Source organism: Stylophora pistillata, chromosome 11, assembly GCF_964205215.1.
Source record: "Stylophora pistillata chromosome 11, jaStyPist1.2, whole genome shotgun sequence".
Taxonomy (NCBI): Eukaryota; Metazoa; Cnidaria; class Anthozoa; order Scleractinia; family Pocilloporidae; genus Stylophora; species Stylophora pistillata.
The window spans coordinates 28,837,381-28,864,523 of NC_142529.1; the positions used below are offsets into that span (position 1 = coordinate 28,837,381).

The following is a 27,143-nucleotide window of genomic DNA, read 5'->3' on the forward strand; positions in this document are numbered from 1 at the left end:
AATTATGACAGCAGTGTTTGATACATCTTAAATCATGCTTATACTAGACATGCAGGTTTGGCGCAGCCCCTAACAGTTTCTTTAGAAACTATCAGCCTTTATCCAAATTTATCAAGGTATCTAGAGGTAAATTAATTCGATTATCTGAAAAGAGTTGGGTATCTATCGCACTGTTAAAATTCTGATATTTATTATCCAACTACACCTAGACGAGTACAAATAACGCCATAGACGAGTACAAATATCACGCGATATTTGTACTCGTCTATTGTAGAGTACCGGTTAAACAGGTTACTCGCATCGCGTAAGCGAAGAATTGGATTGTAGTTACGAAAAAAAACACAAATGGCGGACAATTTGAATCATATTTCCGACGACGAAGAGTCAGAATGGCTGGCAAATATAGATCCAAGTTCATTAGATGAATCGAGCGAAGAAAAACAGATTGACGACCAGAAAATTTCTTCATTTAATGAAGAAAATAGAAACAGCAACACAACAACGCGCCAATTCCATTCCGCTTCGCATACTTCTGTCAAGCACTCCTCGTAAATAAATATCCGCGAAATTCGCCCGCACTGAAATAACAGTTTGGTGTGTTGGATAATAAGTAACTTATTAGACGTTTTGTTGTGTAGTATCGCTGAGTATTTTTACTCGTTATTTGTATTTTGACTCGCCCTACGGGCTCGTCAAACTACGGCAGAACTCGTAAAAATACTCAGCGATACTACACAACAAAACGTCTAATAAGATATATATATCATATTAACCAAGCGCGAGGGCCGTACTGGGAGAATATCGGCCCGAGGTCTTGACAGTAAGGACCGAGTGCAGCGAGGTCCGTACAAAAAAGACCGAGGGCCGATATTCTTCCAGTACGGTCCCGAGCAAGCTTGGTTAATAAGAGATTTATTATACGACTGAAGTTCAAAGGGACACAAGTGCGGTATTTTTCGAGATCATTCGGGACAGTGCCCGGTCCAATACTGAGAGAATATTGACCGGCAATAGAGCATTTTGATTCGTTGATTTTAGTTATTGGTCCTCTGACTGCCCGAGTCGTGTAATAAATACTGAATACTGAATACTGATGTCTCTATTTTTTCCTGTTATTACTATCTCATCCATGAGGCACCCACTCTCAATGCTACTGTTTGGGTGCCTCTGGTTCACGAACAATGGAATCTCTGTCGATGCGCATTTGACGCCACCTTCCTCACAAGCCGTGCATTATGTGGAATGTCGTTGATGAGGATAACGGCCATAAGCGTAGACAGACGTGTCGCCCTGCTGTTAGGGCGGGTTACAGATAAATTGTAACTTTGAAGCGCACATATATCACAACTCACCACACAAACTATATGGCACTTAATAAGCTTCCTATCAACTTAAGTTGATCCAAGTAAAGAGGGTTTGTTTGTCGCACTGTGCAATGGGAGGAGAAATATTAAAAGATGTCTCTACAATTGCCCCTTATTGTTATTTCATACCTGGTGTAATTGACAAGTTCAATAGGCTAAATTTATATCTCATATCTAAGATAATCACTTAAAATTTGTTGGCGAAAGGAGAAGAACAAATAGAAAATGTAAAAGAAAGAAACGGCAGCAATTGTTTGTTCTTTTGTTTTGTCCTAGTGTCGTCGGAGACGAAACGGAGGTGGAAGAGCCACAAAAGGTTATAAATTACACAGTTGAATTGAAATATTTTAGAATAGGTTTGTATCTACGTCCAGAGGTGTCCATACCGATTAGTTTGAAATCACTATATGCATTCGAAAACCTGAGCTGATTGACATGGGTTGGACATCCTTAGTTTGAATCTTCTTTATTTTTCTTTCTCAGACGTTTTTCAAACGAATAAACAATGATGAGGAGGTTATATGATTACTAAGTAAGAAGTATTGTTCTGTAGCTGTTTAGATGAAATATTTCTCGTTGCAATCCCAGATAACCTCAGTCCAAGAAAAAGGAAACGAGAAAACAGAAGAATGTCGACAAATTTCACTGGAGGTGGAACACAGACCAAGACATCTGAAGAACTGTATTGTTCCCCCTCTCTGGTTCAACAAGAATCAAAAATTTCTTTCCTAACAGTCCACATTCTCCTCTCCATCACAGCATTTCTTGGCAATTCTCTTATCCTCGTTGCTCTTCACAAAGAGTCTTCCCTTCACCCGCCGTCCAAACTCTTGTATCGTTGTCTGGCAACAACTGATCTGTTGGTTGGTCTTGTTGCGCAGCCTCTCGTTGCTAGTTTTTGGCTTTCTGTGACTCACGAACAATGGAATCTTTGTCGATACGCATTTGAAGCCTCCTCCCTCACAGGCTATACATTATGTGGAGTGTCTTTGATGACGATGACGGCCATAAGCGTGGACAGACTTCTCGCCCTGCTGTTGGGGCTGAGATACAGACAAATTGTAACTTTGAAACGCACATACATCATTATAGCTAGCTTTTGGATTGTATGTATTGTCGCTGCTTTATGCTACACATTAGATTACCGTATACCCATTCTGTATTTCTGTATATTAATACCATCTTGCCTTGTTATTTCAGTCGCCTCGTATATAAAAATTTTTCGGGGTCTCAGTCGTCATCAGGCTCAAGTACAAGATCCTGTCCAACAACAGCCGAGCCAACCAAATACCCAGAACATGGCGCGATACAAAAAGGCAGTGTACAGTGCATTGTGGGTGCAGCTAGCATTAGTAGTTTGTTATGCACCAAATTTTATACTGACAATTGTAGTCGTTTGCAGTAAAACATATTCATCAGACTTAGTAGTATTATGGGAAGTAGCAATTGCCTTAGTTTTCTTTAACTCGACTTTAAACCCGTTCCTTTACTGCTGGAAGATAAGTGAAGTAAGACAAGCTGTGAAGCAGACAATCAGACAAGCACTTTGCTGTCCATGGAGTTAGGTACTCCTCAACTTATAAAGAGTACTTTCGAAGCTGAAAGTGATTACACAGTTGTTGCATGAAAACGCCCGTCAAATATGTTAGTAGATTGGAAGAAATCGAGGGCTCAAATAATACTGCTGTTTTAGGCATGTACACAGTCTGTTGTAAATATTTTTCCCGTTAATTCTTGTTTTTTATGTTATAAATATTTCCCCCGTTAATTTATATTTTTTAGGCCGATTTATGTCAATCATCGAACAATACTTTTCATTTCTGTAGGGCAAAGCTCTGTGGGGATCTCACGTCTAATCGAGTAGTCATGATAACAAAATGGCTTGTTGTGTACACCATGCAAATAGCTGAAAGAAAGGCAATGGAAACACTAACCATATCGTGTTAGCTAGCCACCAATGATCATGAATACAGTAAGGTATAATTGAAGAAAGATATGCATGCATTTTACTTTCATGATTAATCTTCTTTTAGAAATATAAAAGTATTAGGTAAAACTTCAAAGAGTAGTTTGAGAGATTTTTTAATTTCAAAGTTCCTTTCCTAATTTAAAGGAAGCGACATGTCATTGACGCCATATTACCAAACGAGTTGCGTTGGTTGACATTTAGTTTCGAAATTGTCTTGTTATCAGAAAAATTTCTGTAATGCTTATGAATATATAAAGATGGTTCTGTTGCCTGCGTATGTTAAACTTGCACCACCCTCGCGGCAGCCTGGCCGTTCGCCTTAAACATAAAAAAAAAACTCCAGGTATCCTTTGCGGATAAAAGGATGATTCCATGTGAACGGCACTTAGGATAAGAGAACTGCCTAGAAAAGCTGTGAGGGAGTGGCGAATGTTGACAGTAGAGAAATAAATTGGTTACTGTTTTACCTAAAAATCTTCCTCATTAGAGTTCCCTTTTCTTAAAGACTCCTTATATGAACTGCTTACCCTGTCAAAAGAAATGTCTGTTTTTCTTCTGAGATGTACGTGATGGAACCCTGCTTTGGTCATCATCCTTGTCACTAGCGTTTAGTCTTTAAAAATTCTGGCGCGAAAACCTTTTAAATGGGAAACATACCAATTATTTTCAGCTTTCATTGATGTGCCTTGTATTTACATTATCAAATAAACGGAGACAATTTGTGAGTTAAAAGTAAAGGCCGGTAATTTTTCCAATTAAGCTAAGCAAATTCAAGTTTCTTACTTCCTCATTAGTTTTGACCGGCTCGTATCGCAATACGACGGTAACGTCAAGTGCTTTATTTTAGAAAGAAGGAATCAAAATTGTTTTACCGTCAAGAAACAAATTCTTCAATAAGATCTCCTTCACCACAACCTTAAGACCAAACTTTATTAACGTTAACAAGAAAGTTAGACAAGAGGGCAAAACCCAACTAAAAGTATGGTTAGCTTTTCTTTACCATGCATGAATGCATAGCTTCGTTTCTTTTATGTACTGTTGTATTTATGGCGAGTGCCGTCGCTCGAAAAACATTCTAAGACGTGGTTCTAGTGTTTCCGTTCGCTTTCTTTAAAAGATATAAGGAACAACTTGCTCAATAAATAACTTTAACCAAATTCACTGTCACCTTCTGTCATATTACTGGTCACCATAATTTATCAGTTCATCAGTAAGGCAGTGGTACACTAAGAAAAAGCTATCATGATCCTCCAGGTACGCTTCGCTTTGCGAGTTTGTGCAAACTATCTTCCCCCCCTAACGTGCAAACAATAATAGGAAGATTCCTTGCGAACGGCACTTAGGATAAGAGAGCTGCCAAGAAAAGCTATGAGGGAGAGGCGAATGTTGACTGCAGACAAACAAAATTAACTGTTGTAATCCATCAGTTAGCGAAGGGGAACGTGACTGGTCATAAAATATATGCTGCGTTCCACCTCGTGTCAGATTTTGGTCACGTTCTTCTGACAATCCAGTCCAATGAAGAGCCATCTCCAGTTTTTCGGCTTTGATTCAGGCAAGACATAAGTTGTCTTACCTGAACTTGCAGCACCATCAGTACTTGAAATGATTTTTTCTTTACAAAATTTCCTTAAAAATCTCCAAACTGGATTAACTCATCTAACAATGTAACTGTCATCTGTTTGTCTAAAAGATGTCAAAATTTTTTTCTCATTGGAGTCAGTTAGTACATCTTTTTTTTCGCTATTACGAACGATTCTTTGGGAAATTTATTATTTGCTTTCTGCTCCAAAAGGCCCGAAAATAGCTACAAAGATGTTCATTTAATTCCTTAATACCGTACACCATGAACTATTAAAAGGTTCCGCGATAATTACCGGTAATGGAAGTTTTTATTGCAGAATCTCGCCCCGGAAATTGATTTTAAGATGTTATCGCCTTACGCAACACAGAACCAGTAGTAAAAATGAAGTGCAGCTCAAATTGTAAACCCGTTTAAGGACTTGTCGTATTTTCTATCGGCAAACCTCGAGCAACAATAACCGTATCCAACGAGCGTTCTCAAATAATAATCGTGACTCAGCCTTGAAGCATATTGATATAAGTATAGCTAGGAGAGGATCAAACTCCATGGACAGCAAAGTGCTTGTTCATAGTTAGTAGAGGGGACTGGTTAAGAAACGCAGAAAAAACTTCAGTCGGATAGGTTATTGTTCGATTTTATCGAGGTCACGTGACAATGATCCTGCACACATAAATCCAAAATGGCGCCGCGGGCTTGTTTCGACAGTCACGTAGCGTTTAAGTTTGTGGATTTTCTCCGTGATCGAGCGAAATCTTACCTTCAAAATATAGCTAAAAACATTAATCAAGTCAGTGGACATAAGTTCAGGTGAAAATTGTTGAGTATTTGGCTGTGGAACGTGTAGGAGAAGTAAAGGAATTGGAATCTGGAAGCTACCGGCGCCGCGAAACGCAGAATACAAGAAGTGGCGAGAAGACTGGCTGAAAATAAATAAGTTACTCTATGTTAGATACTTTAACCATATAGCCTTTATACTCATTTTTGTCTATAAAATAATCATTAATGAGCAATATTTAATATGTTGCAGGTTGTAGCTACCAAATTAATCTTTTGTGATAAATTACTTATTGACAAATTGTTGCAGGCTCTTAATTCTAACTATATCTGCCTTTCTTGTTCTTTGCTGGCCATTTCCTTTCGTAGTGTTTTTGTCTTCATTTGTTTACATTGAATTTTATGTTTCTGTATAACATCTTTGGCCAGTGAAAAACACCGCACAGTAACATATAAATGAATAATGCTGTCCAATACATCTTTTGCAATGCTGTTATCTACCACTATGTCTGAGTCCAACAACATGGTATTATATGCTGAGACCAAATGAACATCACAAGCTGATTTGGATTCTATCTTAGCATTGTCAATCTTCAGCTGGAGACTTCCTGAGATCAGAATCCTAAAATTATGTTCTATTCTCTTAAAGATTGTTTGAGCTTTGTCCCCTCTACTAACTATGGCTTGTCTGAAAGACTGCTTTACTACTTGCCTTTCCTCACTAATCCTCCAGCAGTAAAGAAATGGGTTTAATGTCGAGTTAAAGAAGTTGAGGACAACTTCTACTTCCCGAACGACGAATACGTATGATGAATACATTTTACTTTAAGCGATCACAACTGCCATTATAAATATTGGTGCATAGCAAAAAACTAACGCCAACTGTACCTACAGTCACTGTACACCGCCTTTTGGTATCGTGCCATGTTGAAAGCGTTTATTTTGATCGGCTGTTGTTGAAGCTGATCTTGCACTTCAGCTTGATGAGTGTAACGACTACCGCCTTCTGGTTAGCTCAATTGAGAGAGCGCCGGACTGCTGTACAGGAGGTCGAGAGTTCAATACTGGCCGGACCAACACTCAGGGTCTTAAAATTAATTGAGAAGAATATGCTTCCTTTCTTTAACATCAAGAAATGGTTAGATATTCTAGTCTTCTCGGATAGGGACGAATAAATGGAGGTCCCATCTCCTGCAGGGTTGGGGTAGGAGACGTTAATTTCCCACGCACGAGATTACTGTGTGATGGATGCCCTCCCTGGGGTGGGTTGGGTGGGTAGGTGAAATCGCTACGGACTAAACACGGCTGCCAGAGGCGCCTGTCTGATTTCAACCTTAAAAAAATTGTAACTAAACACGTATGTTGTTTAGAGAAATAGAGACCTATACCTTTACCTATAACGAATACCGTTCATTGTTGTGATTGCGTGACCGTCAATACCTCCTTGTTTTCTGTGACATATCGATTAGCTATCGGCATTACCTTTCATTCGACACACGTGTAAGTTACAAGCGCATGTGGTGGAAATTGATTGAAGGATCGTCGAATATATCATTGTAATAGAACTGAGAAAGAGGTATGTTATATCGTTCGTTCCCTTTATCTAGACCCCGAAATGTACACCATTTAATCGAAAGCAGATTTGTTACGTTTAATAATACTTGTGCCGTTTGGAATTATATATATATGCGCGCTCCGCGTGCTCCAGTTAAAACATTTTGATTAGCGTAGATTTATAGTAATAGCTCTATTCAGCTCGTTGTATTTTAGTTTTTACGAGCTTTCAAGTCCAATAAATCCATTGAGAAAGATAGATGCTTGAAGGTTCCGTCACTTAAAAAGCATTCTCCGATGCGGCGCTGTTAAGAATTTCACAGACCGAAAGAACCGATTGAAGTCAGCGTCCGCCCCGTTATAATGATTTCTGAGAGTGCGAGAATTTTTTGTGTAGGAGACAAGCAAAATGACCAGGAAAAATGGTATAACCATGTAGCAGTCACAAAGGCTATACAAATATCAATACTGGAGGAAAAAGAGACGATTAGAGATAAAACCCAAGTGGGAGCTACAATGATATATGTGCTCTTCAAAGTTGCAATTTGTCTGCATCTTAGCCCCAACAACAGGGCGAGAAGTCTGTCCACCCCGATGGCCATCATCGCCATTATAGACGCTCCAGATAATGCAGAGCTTGTTATGTAGGCTGCGTCCCTTGCGTATCGACAAAGACTCCAGTGTTCGTGAACCAAGGATATCCAATAAGTTGCAAACAGACTAACAAGACAAATCAACAGGTCAGTTATGGCCAGAATACGATACAAGAGTTTGGATGGTAGATGAAGGGAAGATTCCATGTGAAGGGTAACAAGGATAAGGCCGTTGCCAAGAAATGCGGCGACTGAGAAGAAAATGTGCACCACAAAGACAGCAATAGACCTTTTGCAACAAACTGTCACGTGACCGATTTTCCCTTGGCAACGCCATACTGGAGGGCAAGCCATTTAGTCTTTCCTTGACAACCAACAAAGGGCGAGTTCACGGAGGGGATACAAAGGTAAGGTTAAAGGTTTTTTAAGGCGTTTGTTTGTTATGATGTCACAAGAAAACAACAGGACAATATCTCTTTGAAATATTTACATACAACTGAACTAGTCTCGGACTGAAATCAGTCACTAATGGCCGAGTTTTAGACTCGTGAAGTTTTAGCATGGTCAGTCTCTTTTGGAGTGATAGCGATGGCGGCAATGTTACCGAAAAATCGCCGTGATTCATTCGACTTTATTGCTGTCTTACACGGATATTTAAGCCTTTAGAATGAAAATATTGAGTGATAGTTTGGTTTGAATTTCAGGGAGAATAGCCTTGCATCATATGGCGAATGCTTGTAGCCAAGCTCTTTCGACCGAACGCGAAGGTGAGTTTCTGTTGGAGGGAGGCTTCTTGCTCACAACAAAAATGCCAGCATATTTGATTGCATTCTCGTTGTTCAGGGTGAACTCGAATCATTTTTCTTATATTCACAGGTGTGGAGTCGAGAGATTTAAGCAAGTTTCCTGATATTTCTTTCGCAGAAGTTGAAAGTTTTGCTCAGAAGGCGTCGGGATGCGAACATAGCAGGAAAGCCTACAAGTTTTTCGCTGAACCTGGCTACCTTCATGATAAGAAACGTACGTAAAATCTGGGATATCCTAACTTCTGTGTACAAATATATGCTTAAATAAAGTTGTCGGGTGTTACTTAATATTATGAGGAGAAATCCTGGTGGAGTAAATGACTACAAAATAAAAGATATATATATTTAAGTGATGATCAGCACCTAAACTGAACTGTATTTAAGCTTATATAAAGCCATAAGCTTAAGATCAAAATACCAAGAAAATTTCATAACATTAAAAATTCATATATATATATGTCTATATCTAATGAAAACTTTATAGGAAAATTGTAATGATGAACTCCCAGCAACATTGACTACTCCAAGAATATACAGCTGTAAATCGTGTCGTAAAAGTGTCAAAAAATGCTCTTAGCGGTTTTAGCTGGGGTATCGTTTCTTATTTTGAACCAAAAGAGGGTAACGATTCTTTTAAAAACTAGCAATTCCGTACTACTCTTCCCTTTCTGTCAACAATGCGCAAAAAGAAGTAAATAACTGAAGACGAAGACCCCCAGAAGGTTGGCGTTTCTTTTGGCCTTTTTTCAGTGACACCAAAAAGCTACTCAGTGTTTATTTTAGGCGGAAAATGTATTTGGCCGTGGTTTTGTTATGGCATCGCTCAATATAAATACTTTACTCGGCCATATTGACCAGCTTAAGATATTTATAGGTAGTTAAAAACTCGCTATATTAGCGATCAATGAGACCAAGCTTGATAGTTCCATCGGTGATTCAGAAATATATCTACCGGGATTTAACGTCGTCAGAAGGGACCGTACCGTCAACGGGAGATGCGGTGGCGGTGTATGTTTTTATTTACGAAACAACGTAATCAGATTCTGGAAAATCAAATTCTGTTTTAAGGTGGCTCGTACCAGTTTCCTCGCGCGGGGAACAAGTCACTCTTGCGTGACGCGCGTATTAAAGTTGATCAATTCCTAGTCGTGTCACCCCGCTACTAATTGTCAATGTTTCGTTTCTATCAAATTCTATTTTAAGGTGGCTCGTACCAGTTTCCTCGCGCGGGGAACAAGTCACTCTTGCGTGACGCGCGTATTAAAGTTGATCAATTCCCAGTCGTGTCACCCCGCTACTAATTGTCACTGCTTCGTTTCTATCAAATTCTATTTTAAAGAAACATTTCAAAATGCGTGTTCAAAGACGTGGAGTGCCCAAATGAAGGATGTAAGAAGAGATACAGAAGCAAAGATATGAAGAACCATGAGGAAATCGAATGTTCTTGGAGGAAAGTCACCTGTGAATTTTGTTGGGAACTCTTCATCTTGGCGAACAAGTTTGTTGCTCAGTGACACGTTTGTACCAAAAGCAATTCCTAATTATTGTCATTGTTATTTTTTCGGCATCGAAGCCAACGTTTGGAACTTTGGTCCCTCATTTCTATATGGGTCGTATATTGGTCAGTTTGTGGTTGGTGCCTTATGTGATCTGATTCTATGCTTAATCTCTGAATGTGTTTCCTTTTAATTTTTCTTTAGGAACACCAGGATGTTTGTCAGAGGTTTCCTATTCACTGCTCTAACAACTGTGGTCTAAAAGAAATCCCCCGCGAGAAGGTAACTTTTAAGAGTTCAAACGCGAAGCTGGGTCAACCCTGTATTATTATCATCGTTATCATTATGCGCCGATCAATAAGAAGCTTCAGCATCAACCTCCCAAGAAACCCATGAGCATTTGACCGTCGTCCGTGTCCAATGGGGTGGGGAGATTCAACCTCAGGGCGAGGGTGGGAAATTTGAACCGGAGGTGATAAGTCCTTGCTGCGGAATACAAGTGTTATATCTTTAAATATGGAGGTGTTTAAAGGTAAATAGTTCGCTTTCGTGAGCGAATAACTCGGAAGAAAAGATCTAACGGTGAGGTCAAGGTTTTAAAGGTTAGTCAATTGCCTTTTACAAAAAAAGATTTGGTGTAGCATTTGAACACAACTTTGCCCCAGGAGGCGGGAATCTGAACGGGGAAAATTGAAGCTTCAAACGCATCGACACATTATCAGTATTAACTTTATTATAGCAGGAGCAGGAGCCCTGATTATAGTTATCATCAGTCATCATAATTGATGTTATCATCATTAACATTGTCATCAATGTTCTTGTTGTTCTTGTTGTCGTTCAACGAAAAACAAACAAGCTCTAAAATCACACTAAAAGTCAATTGCCTATGGCTCAGCAAGTATCATCGATCAACTTTTAGTCTTGTTTTTCTCTTGTCTTTTAGCTGGTGGATCATATTCAAGATGCTTGTCCTTTAACCGAGGTTCATTGTGAATACAACAGCTTAGGATGTAAAGAAGTGGTATGAATTTCCTTACGCGCTTTAAATGGGACGTATCATTTAGAAACCACATGATTTTCATTGACGTCAATCGAAGTATTTATGAAGTTATGATTGCGAACATGTTTTGAGATTTTCAAGAGTGACTTAACCGTTTTGAATTTGCCCTCAAATGTGCATCAAATTTTACTAAGGACGCCGCCACTTTGAGTCTTGCTCAGCGACCTGGCCGTTTGCCTACGATCCAACAACTTACTTGGCAATCTGAACAATTAAGAGCAACAGGAAATTACAGAATTGAGGTCAACTAGGTTTTTTATTGTGATAAGCATTAAACTATTGAAATTGAAATTTTAATCAGAGATGCCAGCTTACTTTAAAATATTTCTTTTAAATTTCTAATGAACACAGTTTTGCAGCTAACAAAAATGGTCTATTATCAAGCAAGCTGCACGCTATTCAATCTTGTCGTTGTCATTATCTGGACCATTAATAAATTTCCCTTATATTACGACATACTACTACTGAAGTGAAATACAATTTATCATTCCCAGGAAGAAATCAAGGGATGGATAAGCTGGTTCTACCTTTCATCAACAACATTCACCTCAAGACTTCCTCTAATGCGTTGACTCTTTAAAAATGCGCCCACGACATGGCTTTCAAATGACAATGATGGCGATCCCTTTTCTTTTTTACAGTTCATAATTTACCTTACGTTTCTCATTTATGATAAGAGAAGACAACTCGTGACTAAAAATAATTTTGTAACACCTTATTCTGGTTTATTTTTTAAATGTCTCATAATAAAGGCGGCAGTCTATTTTGCGCCACAATTACGTGTTTGTCTAATCGGTTAAGTTTAATTTAGGAATAAATTAGCATCTACAGTCAAACTTACAGACATCTATGATTGTATTGTTGTTTTACATCTTATTTGAACTCCGTCTCCACAGGCAGAAAATCATTCATAGCTGAGCGAAGAGGATAAAGTACTGCATTTAATTTCGGAAAATGGAGAGATTTTGAAATAACTGTACAAAAAGCGGGGATTGTAAATTTTATCATATACACACTTACACATTGTGACTAGTATAATTATCCAACTGTGCTTCGTAGAGTACAAATAACGCCCAAAACGAGTACAAATATCTCTCGGTATTTGTACTCCAGAGAAGCGGTTAGAAAATATCCACGAAATTCGCCCGTACTGAAATAACAATTTGGCGCTTTGGATAATAAATCTCTTATTAGACGTTTCGTTGCGTAGTATGGCTGAGTTTTTTTAATCGTTGCCTTAATATGGTTTAAAGAAGAATTAACATGAGAGTAAAATGTATGCATATCTCTCTTCGATTATGACTAGATATAATTATGATAAAGTTAGAATTAGTAGCACGAAAAATACTTCCTAAAGAAAGTCCACAATCAGAATTCCTCACCAGCGTTTAAGCATTTAAAATGCATCAGAAAAATTCTATATTGTGTCAAAAAATGCCCGCAACCTGCGAGGTACCTCAGTTAACAAAAAAACATTAAAAGGCAAATATGGAGACATCTGCCATGAAACTTTCACCTCCAGGATGCTAATCAAGAGTTCGTGTCATTATCAGCCTCAGCAAGCTTAATAAATAATGTGAACTGGAGATTTTACTCGGTCTTAGATAAATAAAGAAATTTTTGACAATCTCCGAACGCATCAAACTATTCAAATTCAAACTTTGATTACAGCTGCGAACATATTTGAAAATATTTAAGTTTACCTTAGTAGTTAATTGCGCTTTGCAGTTTTTCTCTCATCGTTAAAAATTACGCCAGCAAACCGTTTTCTACATTTTTTTTTATTCTTTGTTTATTCTCCTCCTTTAGCCAGCGAATTGTTGGATTCTCCGGTGTGATTACCCATTCTCTCTTGAGCAGTTACATCCTAATGCTTTTGTGAACAAAAATTTATCAACCGCGTTCGAAATTACAAAAATAGCCGAAGGCTTTTCTGATTCTAACTTCGTCAGCAGCATTTATCTCAGGACTTCCTCAGATGCGTTTACTCTTTAAGAATGCGTCTACGAAATTTCTTTTAAGTAACATACTTGACAATTCCTTTTGTTTTTTGGAGTTTCCATTTTATTCCATATGCCCACTTACAAATTGCTAACATTAGTCAAGCAATATTATACATCTCTAAAATTCATAAGCATTATGGACTATGTACAGACTTCCACCAACAATTTTTTCGTAAGTTTCTTATTTCTTCCTATCCAACATACAACATATCTGACGAGCGTTCTCTCTGGCTGGTACTAATCGTGACGTTTTTACTAAGCTATGAAAACTGTCCATTGGAGTGTACCCTAAGAAACCGGGGATCTAACTCTAAAACCATGGACAGCAAAGCGCTTGTCTGATTGTCTTTTTCACTGCTTGTCTTACTTCACTTATCTTCCAGCAGTAAAGGAACGGGTTTAACGTCGAGTTAAAGTGAACTAAGACAACTGCTACTCCCTTTATGACTACTGAGTCTAACGAATACGTTTTATCGTCACCGATTACTACTGCCTTCGTGATTAAGTTAGGTGCGTAGCAAACTACTAGGGCTAACTGCACCCACAGAGCATTGTACACTGCCTTTTTGTATCGCGCTATGTTCAGTGCATTTGGTTGGCTCGGCTGTTGTGGGCCATGATCTTGTTCTTGAGCCTGATAATGACTGAGACCCCGAAAAATGTTTATATACGAGAGGAATGAAATAACAAGGCAAGATGGTATAGTTATATAGGTACACCAAATGGTTATACGGTAATCTAATATGTAGCATAAAGCAGCGACGCTAGATAGAATCCAAAAGGTAGCTAAGATGATGTATGTGCGCTTCAAAGTTACAATTTGTCTGTATCTCAGCCCCAACAATGAGGCGAATAGTCTATCCACGCTTATGGCCGTTATCGTCATTAACGACACTCCACATAATGCTACGGATGTGAGGAAGGCGGCGTCATGTGCGTATCGACAAAGATTCCATTGTTCGTGGACCACGGAAATCCAGGTCGTAGCAGCGAGAGGCCCGGTAACAAGACCAACCAACAGATCAGTTGTTGCCAGACAACGATACAAGAGTTTAGACGGCGGATGAAGGGAGGATTCTCTGTGAAGGGCAACAAGGATAAGAAAATTGCCAAGAATTGCTGTGATGGAGAGGAGAATGTGAACTGCTGCGAAAGAAACTGATTCTTGCTTAAGCCCACTCAACAATAAAAGGGAGCATCGCAGTTCTCCAAATGTTTTGGTCAGTGTTCCACCTCTTATGAAATTTGTTGGGGACATTGTTCTGTGTTCGTTTCGTTTTTTCTGGCAAGTTATCTATGATTGCAACGAGAAATGAGGTCCAAACAGCACACGCCTACCATCGTTCACTGAAACCCTACTTCCTAAACAATGTCCACAATTAAAAATCCTCACCAGCGTTTAAGCATTTAAAATGCGTCAGAAAATTCTCTGTTGTGTTAAAAAATGGCCGGAACACGCGAGGTACCTCAGTTGAGAAAAAATACTAAAATATGGAGACATCTGTTATTAACCTCCACTGACAGGATGCTAATCAAATGTTCATATTATTTTTTCAGAATTGAAAATTAATCATTATCAGCCTCAGCAAGTTTGACAGATAATTTAAACTGGCGATTTTTCTCGGTCTTAGAATAAACTGAGTTTGACAAACGGATCAAAATGTTTTAATTCAAATTTTGGTCGCAGCTGCGAATTTATTCAAAATATTCGAATTTACCCGTGTAGTTAATTGGGCTTTGCAGCTTTTCAGTCATCTTTACGTATCCGACCAGTACCTTAGACGAAATTGCCACAAAAGCAAAGTATTACGCCAGCAAACCATTTTCTACAATTATTTTGTCATTCTTTGTTTATTCTCCTCCTTTTGCCAGCGAACTCATAGTGAGTATCCCTGATAATGACAAGCCTAAGGTAGCCAACTAGACCCTAGATCAAATTTGTTTTCTCAGTTCCAATGTCTTGAACACAATATGTAAGACCAAGAAAATACTTTCGTATCAGGTGAACCTCCGTGCAAAAGGAAATTTACTGAACTTTTCTTCCTGTGATTGCCTTCTGCGATCAGTGATTCTCGCTTGGTAATGCTGACAGTTATTTCCCAATATGGAGGTAAACATGACAATTAATTGATAGAGATGGAAAATAAAGGGATGCGTTTTCCAATCGTATCGCTGACTCGATGAACAATTTATTTATTATCATTTTTTTTTGTCTTTCGAGCTCAATTGTAAAATTGGGATTTAAAATGTCTCCGGAAACTGTCTACCGTGTTAAAAAAGTTACTTTTTTCATACCCTAAATGGTATGAATTAGCAATAAAAGGCAAGCCAGATATAGAGACATCTATCGTATCATTTTTAGAAGAGCCACAAACCATCTCTCTTCATTTGATAGGGTGCTTTTGAAATGTCCATATCATCTGCATGAACTTGAAACTTGACTGATCATTATCAACCTCGGTAAACTAGAAATAAAGAAAAATAAAAGCTGACGATTTCACTTGGTCTAAGAAAAAAACTGGAAACTCGAAAGCATCAAACTATTGAAATTGAAATTGTAATCAGAGATGCCAGCTTATATCTAAAATACTTCATTTCAATTTCTAGTGAACACAGTTTTGCACATTTTCCCATACATTTCCTTCTAATTTTCAAGTGTGGATACGCCATTGTCTTAGAACCGGTACGTTCTAACTACTGTCTCGTCGCTAAGAGTTTGGACGGCTGATGGAGGGAAGATACCTTGTAAACGGCAACAATGATAAGAGAATTTCCAAGAAATGCTGTTGGGAAGAGGAGAATGTTAACTGCTGTGATAAAAACTGATTCTTGTTTAAGTCCAGCTTCTAAAGGGGGGGGGGGAGGGGGTGGGGGGCAGCATAGGAGTTCTTGTGTTGTTTTCGTGTCTACTTTCCACCTCTAGTGAAATTTGTTGTCAACATTATCTGTTTTCTTTTTCTTGTCGTGTATCTGTGATTGCAAGGAGAAATATTTGTGTAAACTGCAGACATCAAGCCGCGATCGCTTAAACCTCACTTCTTTAAATTTAGCCACATAAAGACCACCTCACCAGCCTTTATTCTTTCAAAATGTGTTCGGAAATTTTCTGTTCTTTCAAAAACTGATTAACTTTTTCGGGAATCCATCAGGTGCCTCACGTATGAAATAGCAATAAAAGGAGATTATAGACACCTGCTTCAGTTTTTACAATGCACTGAACAGATAATAATAATAATGATAATAATAATAATAATAATAATAATAATAACCTTTATTTTAAGAGGGTGACACCAATTACTTTTGAAAGTATTCTCCCTAGAGTCCCTCTTTACCTGGATCATTTCATCCGGATAATTTGAAGCGAATATTTTGGTATGAAGCAAGTTTTCTTTTATGTGGCAAGAGATTGAAGTCTTGTTGCGATTCTCTTGAGCGATTGACAATTCTCTATTCGCATTGAAAGTTGTTATCCAATATTGAATTAAACATGATAGTTTATTGATGGAGATGGAAATGAAGGGATGGGTGGTCATAACTTTTCAAGACTCGATGAACAATTCTTTTCACTCTAGTTTTTTTAATTTTATCATCACTTGTGAATATTAAGTTGCGTACTGCTCCGCCTATTACCAACTCTTACCAGTCTTTCAAGCTCGACTGTAAAATTACCGCATGCTTCATATCGCACACAGACCAATGAATAATTGTTAAAACTCAAAATCTAGGAGACATCAGTTAGTCATGACAGACCCGACCTCGTTTTGAGTCTAGGCTTTATCGAATACCAAATTATTCATTTTGTACTCGTTCTATAGTTACTTTTCTTTCAAGCCTATAATTTTTTTTTTTTACTTTAAATCTGTTATTATATTAATCGACGGGGAACTAGCTGATGGACAAACCAAACGAGTGCGTGAATCTGTTGCTTAAAGGATGCAGTATATCATGCAATTCTTCAATACGGTTTAGGAGTTTATCCAGGAAATTTTAACTTCTTTTAAATTCTCTTTGATTATTCCGAATAGCAACTGCAGCTGAACTTCTAAACAGTTACGAGTGGGCCGAGACCAGCTTTTTCTTCTCAGTTAGTAGAGTTAAGCTAAAAAGAATTATCGTTGGCAAAAACAAAGACATCGGCTATATTTCTGTTTGACAATACCATAAGGGAACTCTTTCTTGTCACCCTTTATAAGAGATGAATTAAGTGGTACATTAGGATAAGTTGTCATTTAAGGGCTGATTATTAAGTGGAGATGTTCTTCCTTTATTGCATTCAATACTAAACTAAAGATCTGTGTGAAGTTCAGACTTGACACATAATCAGCCTCAGCGAACTGAAAATAAAAAGTTCAAGCTGGCTACTTTACTTGGTCAAAGCAAGAGATCGTCTCGGGAAACATTAATTTCGTGACAATCTCCGAATGATGTCAATCTCCAGATGTCAACTTTGAATTAAATTTGCAATGAACAAAGTTTTGGAGCCTATTTTTCTCCTTTTTGTATCCCCTGACTAAAATCTTAAACAAAACCGCGACAGGATATTAACCTACCAAACCATATACTTTTTGCAATTTTACAATCTTGGTTAGAATATTCAAAATGAACGTCGTTTATAATATTTTAATGGTGCATTTCTCTAAATTCTCCTTTGATCACGACGGTTTGAATTACGAATTGTTAAAGCGCCACACGATTATTGAATTTCATTTACCCCAAGACGACGAGAGTAAATATTAACCAGCGCGTTGAGCAATAAAGCGTCAAAATCAAGCAATTTCCCTAGGGAAGCAAACAAAGGTGGAAATTGTTTAACTTAAGATAAAAATATATCGAGAACTCTCCGCTGTAACTACTCTTTAAAGTTTAACCCGATGCCGTTACATTTTGTTAAAGAAATTAAACATGAGAGTAAAATGCATATAACTCTGTTTTCATGACAAAGTTAGAATTCGAATAGGATTAGAATTAATCGAACATGATCTAATGATAAAAATAAGTGAAAGAAGTTTTACACTACGTTTCGATGACACCATGTCATCATTTTCAAGTGAGAAGAGAATAACATTTGACAACTTAATATATACCGCGCAAGGCGATAAAACGTAAAATATGCGTGTAAAAAGTGACAAATTTAAATAGAATTAAATAAATAGTTTTGCGCGTATGGAGTCTGATTGTGTGTTCAAGCATTGCCTTTTCTTTGTTATGAATAACATTTCATAAATCAGACAGTCCAGTTTTCCCTTACACTTTGCTGAAGTTCTTATTTCTTGCTCATCCAAGGACAGATCTTACGAACGTTCTCAAATAAAAATCGTGACTTAATGACTCAGCTTTGAAATTTAAAATAATATAAGTATCAATTTGATGAGGATCTAGCTCCATGGACAGCAAAGTGCTTTTCTGATGGTTTGCTTTACTGCTTGTCTTACTTCACCAATCTTCCAGCAGTAAAGAAAACGGGTTTAACGTCGAGTTAAAGTAAACTAAGACAGCTGCTACTTCCCTTAATACTACTAAGTGTGATGAATATGTTTTACTGTCAGCGATTACAATTGTTACTATGAAGGATGGTGCATAACAAACTACTAACGCTAACTGCACCCACAGTGCACTGTTCACTGCCTTTTTGTACCGCGCCATGTTCGGTGCATTTGGTTGGCCCGGCTGTTGTTGGAGATGATCTTGTACTTGAGCCTGATGATGACTCAGAACCCGAAAAATTTTCGTATAAGAGGCGACTGAAATAACAAGGCAAGATGGTGTAATTATACTATCATATAAAATGAGTATACGGTAATCTAATATGTAGCGTAAAGCAGCAACACTAGATAAAATCCCAAAGGTAGCTACAGTGATGTATGTGCGCTTCAAAGTTGCAATTTGTCTGTATCTTAACCCCAACATCAGGGCGAGAAGTCTGTCCACGCTTATGGCCGTCATCGTCAGCAGTGACACTCCACATAATGCAATGTCTGTAAGGAAAGCGGCGACAAATACGTATCGACAAAGATCCCATTGCTCGTCAGCCACGGACATCCAATAAGTAGCACTGAGAGGCTGGCAAACAAGACCAACCAACAGATCAGTTGTTGCCAAACAGCGATACAAGAGTTTGGACGGAGGATGCAGGGAAGATTCTATGTGAAGGGCAACGAGGATAAGAGAATTGCCAAGAAATGCTGTGATGGAGAGGAGAATGTAGATTGGTAGAAAAGAAATTTTAAATTTTTGCGGAAGCCCACCAACCAGAGGGGGGGAACAGTACAGATCTTGAAATATCTTGGTCTGTGTTCCACCTCCAGTGAAATTTGTTGTCGACATTATTCTGTATTAGTTTCCTTTTTTCTTAGATTGAAGTTATCTGTGATTGCAACGAGAAATATTTCATCTAAACAGCTTCACAACGACGACGATCATTAAAACCTTACTTCCCACTTAATGATCATATAGAGACTTCCTCATCATTGTTTAATCGTTTGGAAAACTTCAGAGAAATCGTCACTTTAATTTGTCAAATATATAAAAACACGAGTAACATTAATATTGTTTTCTCTGTGAGATAAACAATCCTTCCTTACTTAGCCGACGGAAAGGCACTCATTATAAACGCTTCAGTATGAGTTTTTTGTACCTTGCTGGCGAATAAGTTTGAGGCCTCGAGCAACACAACTGGTGAGCGAAGGAGCAACTTCCCGCAGTGCTGTTAACGAGGACCCAGCTCGCAAGCTGACCTTGCTCCATCGATAGAGTGTCAATCAAATGTCCATATCATTAATGTAAAGTTAATTTTTGGCTCATTATCAACCTCAGTAACATTAAAATATAGAGGGTCTAAGCTAGGGATGTCAAACCCATGTCAATCAATCAAAGAATTCGAATAAATATATAGATTAAAATTGATGTATGGCCACTGATGCAACCTTATTTTAAAATATTCGAATTCAACCGCGTGATTAGCAACATTTTGGGGCTCTTTTACCTCCGTTTCTTCTCCAAGAGTAGAACAAAATAAGAGAAGAGCAAAATATTAGGCGAAAAAGCAGTTTACTGTCGTTTCTCTTACATTCTTAATTTGTTCTCCTCCTCTCACCAACAAATTCTAAGTAAATGTTACGTTATCAGACAAGCTTTTATTTTTCCGGCAGGTGACTTAATTCTTTATGTTCTAATTCCCTCGAGCGATTACCAATTGTCCTCCGATGATGACAACTTTATGACAGTGCTAAAGGGAACATGATATTCTATCGATCGAGAAGGAAAATGAAGGAGGGGATAAGTTTATCATTTATAAAACTATGATGGCTCTTGGTTACGTCTTTGGCAACTCTTGTGCACCTTTCTCTTTCTCCAGACTTCCTGCGTGCTTCATATTTTAATGAACACATACTGACCTAGCCACGATACAGTCGGCGTTGTTTTGAGTACGAGGTTTTATCAAGTACCAAATAATTAATTTCATCTTTGTTACATACAAACTGCTTTTCTTTCGACTCTACATTCATTTCAACTTTTTATCATATAAGGGGCAAAATTACTGAATTGGGATTGGTCAAGACAGAGGGAATTTTTTCTTAATTTTGTAATTGCCCCGGGCAAAATTACTTGAAAATGATTGGCTGAAAATCGCTTAGCAACGGCTGCCAAGGTAAAGAAATTTCTGTTTGTTTTGTAACAATGGCGTCCCGTTTTGCGCGAGATCAGTAAGAAAACATATTGCCCCTTATATTATATACAAGTAATCACATGGTTCCTCGTAAAATTAAGGATTAATATCACTTGTGTTTTCGGAAGTTTCAGAAATTGCCCGAGTCGCGCAGCGACACGGGCAATTTCAGCAACTTCCGAAAACACAAGTGATATTAATCCTTAATTTTACTCGGCCCCATGCGATTACCTATACTAATCTATTCTTTTATTCACCAACGCGGAAATAGTGGAGAGACAAACCCAACGAGTGCGTATCAAACTTTTGGTTAGGATTTTGGCCCGACAATAAGTCAAGCTTTCGCTCCTTATATGTCCTTATCTATTGTTCGCAGGAAAGGGTTTCTATTATTCGCAAGACAAAGGTTTGTAATCACCGGCGCGTAGCCAGCTCACCGAGCGCGTAATTCAAATTTCTTCGGAAGTGATTAGTGTTACAAACACAGCCTTTGTTGGGGAGGGTGTGGTAATGATTGTTGCAGCCTAGATACATCTAAAGGGAGTGGGGTGGGGAAGTTTGTGACAAGAATAGCGCGGTCTGGACGATAAGTAAGCGAAAACTTACGCTTTAATAAAACTCATTTGTGAAAAAGAGTGAATTGATGTATTCATGACAAAGTTTGTTAGCATGCGCTTCAAAGTTACAATTTGTCTGTATCTTAGCCACAACATCAGGGAGAGAAGTCTGTCCACGTAAATGGGTATTATCGTCATCAAAGACACTCCACATATTTCATGGGCTGTGATGTAGGCTGATTCAAATGCGTATCGACAGAGATTCCATTGTTCGTGGACCTTGAACATCCAAGAAGTTGAACCGAAAGTCTGGGCCACAAGACCAACCAACAGATCAGTTGTTGCCAGACAACGATACAAGAGTTTGGACGGTGGATGTAAGGAAGACTCTTTGTGAAGGGTGAAGGGCGACGAGGATAAGAGAGTAGTCAAGAAATGCTGTGATGGAGAGGAGAATATGGACTGCGAAGAAAGAAATTGATTCTTAATGAAGCCCTCCAACCAAATAAGGGGAGGATGGCAGTTGTTTACGATATATCGTATAGCATATCGTCAACTATCAAACTCTTTGCAAATGACACGAAAGTGTTCAGAGAGATCGCTGACAGCATAAATAATACTGAAGCCCTTCAAAGCGACATTGATCACTTAGCAAACTGGGCAACTTTATAACAGTTGAGATTTAACCCGGAGCAGTGCGAAACAATACGCATTACCCGTAACCGCGACAGCTCGTCTCCTTGGTATATTATGGGAGTTGCAATCAAACCAGTAAAGCATGGGAAAGACCTAGGAGTTCTGAATTCCTATGACCTGTCGTGGGGTGCTCAAGTTTATGGTGCTGTGAGCAAGGCTAATAAAATCTTAGGCATTATTTACAGAACGCTTGGATCTACAAACCAAGAAGTATTTTCTATTCTGTATATTACTTTAGTCCACTCACTAGGACGGTTGCCTTGTCGTGGCTGAGTGGCTTGTGCGTCCCAGTGACTCCAGGAGCTATGCCGACGGGGGTGTTTACACCCCTGGCAGGGCCTCCCAAGCCAGACAGGTCAAGGAGTAGGGTCCAGACTAAAGACAGTCCCACAGCCCTCCAGACCTGGGGATTAGGCTTATGTGTCCCTGTCTGAGAAAGTGTCCCAGGAGCCAAAGGTGGTGGTCAACCGATTTGGCTGAAACTTGGCACAACAGTTGAGTGCGATAAGATATTTCAAAAGCCACTTTGGCTCACTTCTCTGATTGTTCGTTCTGAAGTTTTAGGGGGGGGTCCCATTAGTGGCCTATGGAGCACCAAAAATTCATCCTCCTAAGTGGCATTTTGAAAGTGCTATAAAACTCCATTGGTAAATTGTGTTGCCAAATGAATTTGACCATGGACTCTACTATGGTGGAGCTTTCACTTCATAAATGTAACTTTGTTTTCAAGCAATTAGACAGAGAGGGGCCTGGGGCTAAAGTTAAGTCAAATTTGAGGTCAAAATCACTACCCATAATTGCCATTTTTCAAAAAAACATAACATTCACCTGCCTTCTCGCATAACTTTCATACCAAATCCAGTATGTACTTTAGTGACCCATTTATCAAAATCAGTTGAGAAAAATTTGGCTTATTAAGGTTTGTTAAGTTTTTGGCACAAACTCTTCATGCCCTTCGAAGGCCAAGCATAATTCATGCTATAAACAGACCAAAGTCTTGACATAAAGCCTTTATTTTGTATTTGGTGAGTGAAAGTGAAACATTTTCGCAACATAATGAACAATCCTCAGCACAAATTAAGCAAACTTTTACCACCCCGCTATGTAAGCTCTCATAGGTTAAGGCACGAGCGTACCTTTGCTTTGCCACTTTGCAAGACAAATAGACTTAAAAACAGTTTTTTATTGCTTCGGCCAGAATAGTCAACAACCACAAATAATGTACAAGTTCCCCCTTACGACGAACTACGTATTTTTTAATAAGATGAATACATGTACATAGTAATTTTTATTTTATATCTGTGAATACGCAATTCAGTCCATGCTGCGAAGTATTTACCAATAAAGTATCTATCTATCTATCTATATAAAACAAATGGTAAACACCACAGCATATACCACTGAGTTATCGATGCACTTGGGAGGTTTGCTAAGCACTCAAAAAGCTAGAGTCGCTCTCGGCTATCGCCTTGAGCGACTCTTACACTTCTTTCGTGCTTAGCAACCTCCCGCGTGCATCCATAATTCAATAGTGTACGCTGTGGTGTTTACCATTTCTTATTTGTACTTGGCAAAAATAGAGGGAAAACTTGTTTTTAGCCAAAGTATGACAAATTTTGGTTTGACGGCGAATTCTAGATCTTAGTTCGAATCTGGACGCCAGTACCAGTCGCTTTTACCAAGTACTACAGGCTACGCACTTAGTCTCGATCGATCTGAAAGAGAACTCTGTTACAACTAATGATGGTAAATTTTATTTCAGATCCTTTGCCAAACCCAGTTGATATGTGCAGGTGAAAAATCATCTTCACATATTTATAAATATCACGGATATTTTTCTAATAACCAAAAAAAAATGAAGATTGAAACTAGACCAGCTCGTTTGGATATATGGCGCCAACATTAAGCGCTTTCCACCAATTAGCGAGAAATAAAAAATTTGACATGTTTTAATCGTAACAAACAAATACCTCGAAATTTCTTAAAAGAAGAATAAATATGACAGTAAAATACATGTATATATTTCTTCGATTATGATTAGATATAATTATGATAAAGTTTGAATTAGTAGCACGAAATACATTTTTAAGAAATATAGCTCGTGTTTCCATTGCTTTTCTTTCCGCAGATTACCAACGAACTTCGAGCAAAAATTTCTTTGAGCTGTCTCGTCCCATCTTATAACAAAGATAAGTATTCTCTGACAATAAACGCGACTTTATGGTCACCTTTGAAAGTCTTCAATACAAGTATAACTCATGAGGGATCTAACTCCAGGGACAGCAAAGTGCTTGTCTGAATGTCTACTTCACTGCTTGTCTTACTTCACTAATTTTCCAGCAGTAAAGAGATGGATTTAACGTCGAGTTAAAGCAAATTAAGACACTTGCTACTTCCCTTATGACTACTAAGTTTGACGGAAACGTTTCAGTGCTCAGGTTAGTGATTACAGCTGCCACTATGAAATATGGGGAATAGCAAACTACCAATGCTAACTGCACCCACAGTGCACTGTACACTGCCTTTTTGTATCGCGCCATGTTCAGTGCATTTGGTTGGCTCGGCTGTTGTTGGACATGATCTTGTACCTGAGCCTGATGATAACTGAGACCCCGAAAAATTTTTATAGACGAGGCGACTGAAATAACAAAACAAGATGGTATAATTGTAGGTACAGACCAAATAAGTATACGGAAATCTAATGTATAGCATAAAGCAGCAACAATAGATACAATCCAAAAGGTAGCTACAATGATGTATGTGCGCTTCAAAGTTACAATTTGTTTGTATCTCAGCCCCAACAACAGGGCGAGAAGTCTGTCCACGCTTATGGCCGTTATCGTCATCAAAGATGCTCCACAGAATACATAGGCTGTGGTGTTGGAGGACTCAAATGCGTATCGACAAAGATTCCAGTGTTCGTGGACCATGGACATCCAAAACGTTGCACGGCAAGGCTGGGAGACAAGACCAACCAACAGATCAGTTGTAGCCAGACAACGATACAAGAGTTTGGATGGTGGATGAAGGGAAGATTCTTTGTGAAGAGCAACAAGGATGAAAGAATTTCCGAAAAATGCTGTGATGGAGAGGAGAATGTGAAGTACTGCGAAAGAAACTGATTCTTTTTGAAGTCCACCCGCTATAGGAGGGGAGCATAGCAGTTCTTCAAATGCTTTCGCCTGTGTGCCACCTTTCGTGAAATTTGCTGTGGACATTGTTCTATCTTCGCTTCCTTTTCCTAGCAGGTTTTTTGTGATTGTAACGAGAAATGAGGCTCGGACAGGACAAGCCTACCAAAGATCAATGAAACCCTATTTTCTAGAGAATTTCCACAATCAGAATCCTTCACCTGCGTTTAAGCATTTAAAATTCGTCAGAAAACTCTCTGTTGTATCAAAAAATTACCAGAGCCTGCGCGGTACGTCAGTTAAGAAAGAACGCTATAATGCAAATGTGGAGACATCTGTCATGAAACCTTCACTGACTGGATGCTAGTCATATCATATCATTTTTGTGGAGTTGCTAGACAACAATACAAGAGTTTCGTCGGCGGGTGAAGAGAAAATTTCTTGGCGAGAGGGAACAAGTTTCCCTTAAAAAAACAATAAAAATGAAAAAAAAAAAAAAAATCAACGAAACCGTGAGTGTATCAACTGAGTAATTTTAAGCCTTAAATCGTGCGACCAAAACGTTCTTTTTTTCTTTGTCTGTTTGAAAGATTACGAACACATCACACACCGGAAGATCTTTTCAGTAACTTGCCCTATTTCAAGTTAATCAAAAAGGAACAAAAAAACAGGAAGTTCTATTTTGAAACAAAGGTGTTTAATATAGGTCATAAGCGGCTGTCTCTCTTATTTCCACCAGGTCAATTTCGCGTCAAGAATAATTTTTACCTGAGACACTGTCAACTGAAAAACTTTACTTAGGAAAGAACTAAATTAGATTTGGTTTGACTCGAAATAACTTTCTGACTACATTTGGGGCCATAATTATTTCCTCAGTCCATAGAGACCGTCGTAACGCCCCCAAAATTGAAAAAAAGACATATTTTGCAACATTGTAGATTGTCATTGAACCTTCTTTCTAGGAAAATTTCACTTCTCGAAAGCGAGAGACATTATCTATGCTAGAAATTAATCTATCGTATTTCGTGTCTTAATAAACAGTTGATCCGTCTTTCCTAAAGTTTGTTTGACGTTGTATGTAGCAAAAGATAATATTTGTCTTGACCTGCCAAGCCAAAATCTCGTAAACTTCAATTTGTTAAAAACATTTACACAGAAACTTCCTTAATAACGTTCACTCAAGTATTAAGTAAAGCTCATTCTTTCGCAAGAGTTTCCTACTTTGTATTCCTGCAACTTATATTTAAAAAAATCAAGTGAAGCGGGGATGTTTATTAACTAAAATTGTTGTGCGTCACTACTAAGTGTTAGAACATAGCTAGCAGAGTCGCGCAATCAAATTCATTATACGTGAGCGTGCTCAAAATCCCGATAGTGCACGCTGATAGCGTCAGCAAATCCGACCTCGCCAGAAATTTTTTTTTCGTGCAAACGGCCATTGTTAGCGCGGGGAAAAATAATATATTTCGCGACAATAATGGATACAAACAGAAACTCGGCCTACTACTCCGAAAAGAAAGACGATGTTTCGACCTTTTCCCTTGGGCTAGAGTTCTTAAATGAGGCAGAAAGAGAGAAAAACCAAGGAAAAGGAGACTCGGCATCAGCGCCGTCACGATTCGCTTCAATTGATATTGTTGTCCGTTTTTCACGTCGGATTTGATGCACAATTCCACCGGCTATGTTCTAAAGCTATCGCCTCGGGCAACTTTTACGCTTCTTGAGTGCTCTCCAAACTTCCCGCGTGCTCCATAACTCGATAGTGCACGCTAAAGCATGAACCAATTCTTAATTTCTTCAATCTCGAAATGAATTTGCACAAGGAGATAAGATTATTAAATTTTGCTTTCATTATCATTTTACAAAATAATGGAAAAGCCATCCATATT

General features: G+C 38.4%; 1 protein-coding gene and 1 pseudogene across 1 annotated transcript; one reads left to right on the top strand and one right to left on the bottom strand.

Annotated features, from left to right (window-relative positions):
* Nucleotides 1-1,831: 1,831 nt before the first annotated feature.
* On the top strand, nt 1,832-3,997 carry LOC148721039 (melanocyte-stimulating hormone receptor-like). The gene has a single exon (XM_088738577.1). The coding sequence runs from the start codon at nt 1,994-1,996 to the stop codon at nt 2,927-2,929; it is 936 nt and encodes a 311-aa protein (XP_088594703.1). The 5' UTR covers nt 1,832-1,993; the 3' UTR covers nt 2,930-3,997.
* A 20,268-nt stretch (nt 3,998-24,265) lies between these two features.
* Nucleotides 24,266-25,430, bottom strand: LOC148721040 (melanocyte-stimulating hormone receptor-like; annotated as a pseudogene).
* Nucleotides 25,431-27,143: the final 1,713 nt, after the last annotated feature.